Here is a 9,171-nt window from a genome sequence, read left to right as displayed (position 1 = left end):
GGGGGGGGGGGGGTTAGGCGGTAGGGACAAGAAAATATCCAAATGAAAAGATCGCTAATTTGGCCCCCGACATCTTCATGCAAGACAAATATGCGATACAATTACTTGCCGTATTTACAGGACGTCCTGTTTGGTGCTAACCTTTCACCAGGTCATTGAAACATGTATAAGTGACTCGTAAAACTATCAAAGCACTGCGTATGTTTGGAGTCAATTGGAAATTGTTTAGCCCTTTTGATACCCCCAATAGATATGTTTGGAGATTAGTGTTCTTCGATTTATGAGACCATGACCATTTGTTTTATATGTTTGAAAGAGGGAGGTACAGCAACACGACTGGCGCTCAAGTTTTTGCGAGAAAGTGTCATTCCAGAGGCAGTTGCAGAGTTGGACCGACCAGACGAGTCTAAGAAAGCACTTTTCCTCATCACAGATGGTAAGATAGAGGTACATGTACCGTCTAACGATGTCATGCATGCACTCTAATGTCATCGCAACTTGTAGAAGTATTGACTAACTACATGGATTTTCTATTATTAATATTCTGCAAAATCCCGTCCTTAAACGGCAATGTCTGAAAATGTAAGAAACTAGAAAGGCCGACAGTTGCTTGAGAGCAATACAGCATATTTCAGCCATCTCCGTCCCCATGCAACAATAGACTATTTCAAAATCACTAATGACGGTTTAACCCAAAAATGAATCTTACAAAATTCCCCCGTTCAAGAATGGTATGGCTGAAATATAAAAACAGTTATGGTTCCGAACACAACACAACAGACTGTTTGGATCAAATCCGCATTACCCGTGATGATATTTCGGAACATACGTGTTAACCAACAACAACAAGTAAAGTACAATGACTTTTGTATGGTCAAATATAAACTACAAAAAAGTGCATACAGAATACATCTTAAAGCTCTACTAACTAAACAATATATAATAATATGAAAACCCCCATACAATCAGGTGGGGCTAAACATGAGTGTCACTATCTTTTCTAAGCACAAAGCAATTGTCTGTGTATTTACCTATCTTAGCATTATGAGGGCTGTCGGATCTAAAGACATAGTCCAATCTGCATCGTAAAATCTGTTTTGTTTAGACACAGGGATGTAAACAACGCATTGACTAACATATCATACATAAGACACTCCATGATATGATTTCACCACAGTCCACTTCTGTACATACACAATATTCAATGGGTTTAAGTTTTAGCTTCATTTTTTTTTTCCAGTAGGGGCCCGAGATTTCTTGTCAAAATGAGTTTTAATGTGTACAAAAATGTGTGTATTGTGTGTATGTGTGTTTGTGTACTTCAGCATTGTTTTTTTGTGTGTGTGCTTGTGTATACTTGTGTGAATATTTGTGCCAGTATGTGTAGGTGTGTGTGTGTGCATGTGTGTGTGCAGAACATGTTAAAAAATAATCTAAAACATTTCCAAGATAAAGTCAATATGAATCATAAATTGCAGGTAAGTCGAACACAGGTGGAGACCCAAGCGAAGAGGCGAGGAAGCTCAGAGAGGAACTGGGATTGGAAATCTACACCATCGGCATCAGCAATGATGTCAGCAAGACGGAGCTAGCCTCTGTTGCATCCAGCCCCAAGAAGGAGCACATGTTCACCCTGAAGGACTATTTTCGTCTTGAGTGGCTAATAGATGCTTTGACCAATCATTCTGTTGGTGGGTATGATTTGGTGATATATAGATGTTGACATTGATAATCAATTGACAACGCAATTACTACCACATGCTACTATGATGCTATTGTAGCTAAACACGTAATTCAACTGTCTCTTATAAAACTGCGGACACATTTCCGATTTGGAGCCCAGCCGGGATGTTTGCAAAAAGTAAAAATAAAACGTTATACATTATATTTAATTATTCTCATGAACTGAGAATCATTTATCATTCTGTGTGTTTTGTTGCATTTCATATACATCCATATCGTTCCCGAAAGCTGCCTGACCGGGCCCGGTTTACATATGTGCCGTAGCAGTTATCTAATTATTAAGATAAAACACCACGATTTAGAATTTTACAATTCCATGACTATTCAGACTATTCCAAGTGTGGACAAGCTGGCAACACTAAGCCAGATTCCAGGGCCCGAATCGTTGGTGGACAAGATGCAAATGAAGGTGCTTGGCCGTGGCAAGCAGCGCTTTTCTTTAGGAGAGGAAGGGTAAGTGTAAATTTCAAACTGTCCAGTGACACTTCTACTTTCTAAGATTGCTTGGGATATTTCCTTGTTTCCTCAAGAATGTCCGACTTTTTCATGGCCTACACTGTATGAATTTTCTGATCACATGACCAACTATTGAATTCATAAATTGCCGCAATGGAGACCTCTGAAGGAAATTGTTAATGCCAATAGAACACAAATGTGTGTGCAAGAACAAAAAATACAAGACTATCAACATACGGACAAATAGATTTTTAAATCTATTTGTCCGTATGTATATACTTAAAAGTACACAAGAGTTGCATAGAAATGAACCCGAAATGCATATGCAAGTCACTATCCTTAACAAATGCCATGAAATGGATTTGATTCTTCTCAGTCTGAATGCCGATAATCTTTTTGTCTCAATTTCATACTTGACTGTTTCCATTTCTAGCATGAGCTATTTCTGTGTGGTGGGTCGCTGATAGCAGCTGACTGGGTGCTGACGGCTGCACATTGCTTCTTCAACCCAATAACAGGGCTACGCTTGGATGACACAAAAATCAGCGTCAAACTAGGTATGGAAGAAACGGAACAGCCAGAAACTGCAGCATGGCATTTGTAACGTGTTAGTGAATAATGACATTTATTTCATGAATTAACAAAAAGTCTCCGCTTTGAAGCCTTATCAGCAAAAAAGTTTTGGACTGATTTTCATTAGATGCAACTAACGAAAATAATTTCATTAGTTTGGTAGAATATAGGTTTCGCCAGTATCTTCACAATCTAAAATCATATCCTACAGGTGTGACAAATCTGGACACAGATGAATTCAAGCCCAAAGTCCAGTACTGGGGAGAGAATGAGATCACCACATATGTACACCAGGACTACAAGCAGCCAGACACAGGGATCTATGACAACGACATTGCTTTGGTTCATCTCGTGTCTCGCAGAGGTACTCTGGACCCGTATGTTCGCACAGTGTGCCTCCCCTGCTCCTGTGCCTGTACTGGGGCAGGCTGCCTGCTCAACAGTCAGGACAATGAAGGGAACTGTGTGGCCGAAGGTAAGGACAGCTTAAGAACTGCTCTTGTCGGCTACATTCCAACTTTTTTTATTTCCATTTTACCATTACAGTTTACAACTGGGTCGTAAGAAGCTCTCATGTATTTCTGTCTCCTTGTCATTCGTAATTTGTATATAATCAGGACACGTTATGTTACTCGTACTGACATTTTTTTTAAATTTAGACTCAACGCATTCTCCGGATACTCATCGTAATAGTATATCCTGTGCTTATGCACTTGCAATTAGCCTTTGCACGCATGGACTTGAATTTGATTGGAACCTTCTTTCATCTGCCTCACATTAGGGACAGAGCTGTTCAATCGCTGTAAGTATGGAGTTGTGACAGGATGGGGGCACACCAAACAACAAGACAATAACCGTTTCAGGACTCGGGTGTCTTCTCAGTTGCAGCAGGTGGAAGTAAAGCTGCGGACCGATGAAGAATGTACCAAAAACCTCCGCTTACCAGCCAACCACTACACGAGCAGAATGTTCTGTGCTGGTAGGAACTATTTTACACAAAGTTTTGCTGAAGCTCATCACATTCATTGTGTAATTGCACATTGAAATCATACATGTAGGTTCACAATATAGATCGGGCTTTCTGGGATAGTGCGGGTAAGACCGGATGGGGTAGGTTCAATGGCCGCCACAATTAAATTTCCCCCAAGCTTCCATACTATCTACCGGTCCCAGGGGGCTTATTACTTGCCTATCACGTATGATAACACTACTCTCCATGTAGAGGTTGGGTGGGGAGCCCTTCTCCAGACTTACCTCGTTTTCTGTCAGCTGGCACCCCTTCAGTCAGATCATGAGTGGCCTCTGAAGATCAGCTTGGAGTGTATAAAATTGTAAGCTGGCATCCAAGACCTAAAAAAAAGCAACGGTATCTTGTGTACTTTTCCATAGACACCATCCTCGTTGTACAAGATTTAGGTTATTAAAGCTCGTACGATGTACTAGTACCTTCCACAGCATACCCCGTAAATCGCACGATGATCGCAGGTAAATCACAGATAAGTCGTAGGTAAAATCAGCAATCGCGGAGCGATTGTGAGCGATTACGAGTACTAGTATGTTTGTACTTTACTGTGTTTAGGAGACCCTGAGGCGCAGCAGGATGCTTGCAAGGGTGACTCCGGAGGTCCGTTCATGTGTGAAGTGGAGAGGGATGACAAGACCAGGTGCTGGGTACAGCTGGGGATTGTTTCCTGGGGAGACGGCTGTGCAGCTGAAGGACGTTACGGTTACTACACACATCTGCCAAAACTCATGCCATGGGTCAAGGACATTATAGCAAGGCATGGGTTCAACTAAAGCAAAACAATAGGAAATGTTGAGTTACAACATATTCCACCAAAAAGGTTGGGACTATTATTACAATTTCGAGTTCCCGTCTTCGTCATCAAACGTTGTGTTGGTAGTTATCTGCCCCCATTGGATACATACCGGCACAAAAACTAGATTACGTTAGAAGTATTGCCTTCTGTGTTCTTAGGAGTGTCAGCCCAATACGAATTGAACTGTCACATTTGGTGATGGCAAAAAGACATTTTCTGATGTAAGAAAATTTGATTTGACAAAATGCAAATGAAAACAAGCTAACATGTGACGAAAGCTGTGTTATGTGTCTAGTTTAAGCCTGTTACACAGTCACAGTAATCATCTGATGGCTAATAGCAATAATGTTAATGAAGTAGCTTAAGAAAAACAGCAAGATTACTTCTACACAATAATCGTAATTAATTTTCATACTGTAAAGGCAGCATCTGAGTAGAGAAAAGTTGTTGCATGTAGCTTACTTGAGGTGAGAGTAAAAATGTAGGGAAGCAAGACTTACATGTACTTCTTGAAGTCTTTGTCAATTGGCATCTTTAATGGCACGGGCAGACTCCTATTGTAGAAGGCAATCTTGAACCACTACTGAAACTGTTTCTTTCTGACTGCGTTAACTGTCAACTGTTTCTTTACCACTTTCTAGTGAATACATTGGTGTGAATCTTTCGATATCAGAATACGTCACGTCTATTTTAGTGTCCTTGAGTGACACCTGCATCATTCTTGATATAAGATAAGTACCAGTTCTCGTCGGATTCTCATTTATTACCTTCGCCAGAAGGCAGTTATGCTTTGAGCGTGTCTGTCTGTCTGTTAACAGCATGACTTGAGAAGCCTTGGGTGGATCCTGATGATTTTTGGTAGGTGTGTAGGGGTCGAGAAAACAAAGGTCAACTTCCCTTATCAAGCCGCTAGAGGGCCCATTGTCAAACTTGACCTTCGATTTCACGGCCCCTACCCACCTACCAAATATCATCAGGATCCATCCAAGGCTTCTAGATTTATACTGTTCGCAGCCGGACAGACGAATACGCCCAAAACATAACATAATAAATAAACTGATGTAGAAACAATATAGAAAGCTATCTATTATGCAAATACACAAAGGTACATAAAACTATAATTCCTCAGGCGTAAATGATCAGAATGTCTTTCCCTCCTGTTCTTGATTAGGCCACGGCAAGTAAATTTTATGGATGACATCCGCGCTCATTAATTTTTGCCTGATTTCAGAAAAAAAAATTTTTTTCTTCTTCGGAGATGGTCAACATGACAGGAAAGTACCAAAATGGGAAAGTATGTTGTGTTGGAGCCTAATGATTGTACTTGTAGAAGTAACATTAGCGAGGTAGCTATGATTGTAGTTATAGAAGTGAAACCAGCTGGATAGTTGGAAAAGTGGCACCACTATGGAAATCATAAGTGAAGTTGCCAACTTGGTAAGTGATACTAGTCTACCACACTAGTGTCACTTTTACTACACTAGTTCACTTCTTTAATACAGGAATGAATGATTTGTCGTCAGTACTACCATGTTTTGTCACTTTAACTCTTCTTACAACATTTATGGTGTCTATTTTGAAAATTAAGCCATCTTGTTTTTTTTTACTCATCTTGTTTTTTTCCCGCCCTATCTCACTATTTTTGCAGTCTGCAGAGGATGTCATCCATAAAATTTACTTGCTGTGGCCTTAGATTTGTTAACATTCTACACCTGCGCTTGGGATTACTTCATTAGAATAGGATACCAAACAGTCAAACCTGTATTAGTGGCCACCTTTTCATAGAGACCACCTGGTCATTGCAGTCACTTTTGTCTGTCCCTCGCTTTTTTCTCCATTGACCTAAGCATTAAGAAATAGTCTATAGCGGCCACCTGTCCAACGCGGCCACGGTCCCGTAGATACAGAAACACTGCCTATTGTGACCATACAGCGGCCGTGTGTCACCCAACTCTAACACAATCCTGAAAGTACATGCACAAAGAATGATGCACATCTATACTGGGACATAAGGAAAAGACAAGGGAGGTGCAACACTAGTTGGTATTTATTCTTGTTTATTCTTCACATCAATTCCATGACAAGACATGTATCCGCTGTTCCAGACTATTTCTGCATGTACATGTATATGCTGAGTGTACATTGTGTTTGAGGAGCTACTACTGGTTCAGTCATTGTGACTGATACATTGTATCGTTTATACTGACTTATCATGCATGTAGGTTTCTCTTAGCAGTTCAAATTACCTTCTCATAAAAGTCATATTGATACTGGTTTATCATAGCTTCACTGCAAAATCACCCTGGACCATCATTTTACTACTATATTTCAACTGGGCTAAGAAGAAAAAAAAGATAAAGGTCCCATAATATTTTTGTTTATCCACTTTGCTTTGGATGGCAAAGCCCACCTGTCTACTACAATGTACACCTTTTTACCTCCCAAAAGAAAGTCAGGTCACCCATTTACACATGGAGTGAGGAAAGTTGTGTGAAGTGCCTTCCAAAGCACATAACATGTAGCAAGGATCAAATCCTGGTCTGCTATCCTGGCCACTTGGCTATCAATGCTATCGACAGGTTTATGCAGTACTAGTTTGCTTGAAGGAGTGAATTTCTGCCTGTTTTGTAGCATTACACAAATGAAACTAAAGCTTCAATATATATTAGCTGCAACTACATGTACAAACACTATACGTACGAACCCTAACATGTTCTAGGTCTTTTCACTTCAATGGACACAGAAAAGCTGTACTCACACTTCTACATGTTAACTGTAATTGACGTTGATGACTTGTTGTGTTACTGCTATGCACGTGGCAGCTGTCTTACGACACAATTGCAAATGGTCCATGTCCATAGCAAATCCAGGCACAAATACAATACAGACCACACATCTACAGGGTATTCACTTTGCAGATGCGGCAGATTAAGATTCTATTCAAGAATGAACTTCAAAGCACTGCAGTTGCCTTGCCGGTCCACTTACTGTACTTAGGCCAGCCATATGGATTCATTGGTTGACTGAAGCCAAGATGCTGCTGACAAAAGTGTCTGTATTCTGTATCTCTCCCAGCAAGCCTAAAAACAAACAAAAAATGTCACTTACACAATATGAATGCCACTTACTGGTAATGTGTGCCTGAGATGTTCAATTCAGCATTCTAACTGTATGCTTTATGGAATTTTCCTAACCACTATGGAATGATTATATAATTATATACAAAAATGTTTTTTGTTATTAACGTAAACTTTTTAATGCTTTTCAAAATGACAATGGTTTCATCAGGTTGGTAAATGACTGAATAACAAATTCCTTTATTCACAGAACCAATACTTCTTTTCAAGAGTCCACATTTTGATGACCATCTGTCATCTTCTTCAGGGCAAATAAAAAGAAAACTTCTTTATCTAAATCTTTAATTCAATGAAATCAAACAATTGAATTCAATCCAGTACATAGATGATCACTATTGTAACAATGTGTGAAATCGTGATCAAGTACACAATAGAAGGAGACTGACCGACTACATCCAGATACTCCGCAATGGACTCGACAGGTAGCATCTGTTCTTGGTACCTCTCCAACAGCTGAAAAGACAGCAGATGGGGATCTTAAAAAACAGGTTCCTGAATCTCTTGAATTTACGCTGGAATACAATGCAGTTTGGAACCAAGATCTTTTAAAATGTATCAATAAAACAAAAGACGTCAGTCATTAATAGTAATTATTCATCAGCAACTTCAAACTGTGAAATGGCCATGTGCAATGAGACAAGTTCTACAAAGCTGTGTTACATGCACACACACAAAAAAAGGTGTTAATTTATGCAAAGGATAGATTAATATCCAACAGGTTCAAGTAGACATGCAACTACTGGCAATGGTGCAATTTTGAAGTACTGTAGCTTATTTAATGTATAGCATGAAGTATGATTTTCTGAGATTACAGGATGAAGAAAAATGGTGTGTTGTGTGTTGAGATAAGAGGATGAAGAAAGATCTAATTGTGTTGTTGAGTTTAGAGGATAACGGAAGATGGCATATCGTGTTGTTGAAATAAGAGGATGAAGGAAGATGGTGTGTTGTGTTGTTGAGTTTACAGGATGAAGGAAGATTATCTAATGGCATATCGTGTTGTTGAGTTTATGATAGAATGAAGGAAGAGGCTGTATTGTGTTTTGATTCGAGGAGGAAGAGAGATAGAGGTTCTGTTGTTGATTTTTTATGATGCAGGAAGATGGTGTATTGTGTTACTGAATTTACAGGATGAATGACGATGGTGCGCAGTGTTGTTGAGTCTAAAGGATGAAAGAAGATTTTGGTTTGGTTTGGTTTGGTTATACAGATCTCCAATAGCGACTGTTATGTCACTATTCTTCCTGGAGTCCGGGTGATTTGTAGAGAATCACCAATTCTAGACGGAAGGATTTTGCATCATCGCACACCGCACCATCGCACGTGTGGGGGTTCTTTAACGTGCCTGGGCATGGCTCTCCCCAGACACGGGACCTCAATTTTACGTCCTATCCGAGGGACGGCCCTAGCCGAAGCTTGGTACTCATTTCACCGAAAAAGGA

At 39.9% G+C, this 9,171-nt stretch overlaps 2 protein-coding genes across 2 annotated transcripts in view; one reads left to right on the top strand and one right to left on the bottom strand.

Annotated features, from left to right (window-relative positions):
- Positions 1 to 5,261, top strand: part of LOC118420750 (serine protease 30-like) — a 6,156-nt gene extending 895 nt beyond the window's left edge. The window contains exons 3-9 of the mRNA XM_035827716.1: positions 317 to 436; positions 1,479 to 1,691; positions 2,072 to 2,196; positions 2,633 to 2,756; positions 2,984 to 3,247; positions 3,554 to 3,751; positions 4,352 to 5,261. Of these exons, the coding sequence (XP_035683609.1) occupies positions 317 to 436; positions 1,479 to 1,691; positions 2,072 to 2,196; positions 2,633 to 2,756; positions 2,984 to 3,247; positions 3,554 to 3,751; positions 4,352 to 4,569 (1,262 nt within the window). The 3' untranslated portion in view covers positions 4,570 to 5,261. The remainder of the gene's footprint in view (positions 1 to 316; positions 437 to 1,478; positions 1,692 to 2,071; positions 2,197 to 2,632; positions 2,757 to 2,983; positions 3,248 to 3,553; positions 3,752 to 4,351) is intronic.
- Positions 5,262 to 6,621: 1,360 nt separating this feature from the next.
- LOC118421141 (E3 ubiquitin-protein ligase UBR4-like) overlaps positions 6,622 to 9,171 on the bottom strand; it is a 72,750-nt gene continuing 70,200 nt past the window's right edge. The window contains exons 52-53 of the mRNA XM_035828302.1: positions 8,116 to 8,182; positions 6,622 to 7,672 (exon numbers count right to left, since the gene is read on the bottom strand). Coding sequence (XP_035684195.1) covers positions 7,605 to 7,672; positions 8,116 to 8,182 — 135 coding nt within the window. The 3' untranslated portion in view covers positions 6,622 to 7,604. The remainder of the gene's footprint in view (positions 7,673 to 8,115; positions 8,183 to 9,171) is intronic.

Source organism: Branchiostoma floridae, chromosome 8, assembly GCF_000003815.2.
Source record: "Branchiostoma floridae strain S238N-H82 chromosome 8, Bfl_VNyyK, whole genome shotgun sequence".
NCBI classification, from domain to species: Eukaryota; Metazoa; Chordata; class Leptocardii; order Amphioxiformes; family Branchiostomatidae; genus Branchiostoma; species Branchiostoma floridae.
This window is presented reverse-complemented; position numbering and strand designations above follow the sequence as displayed.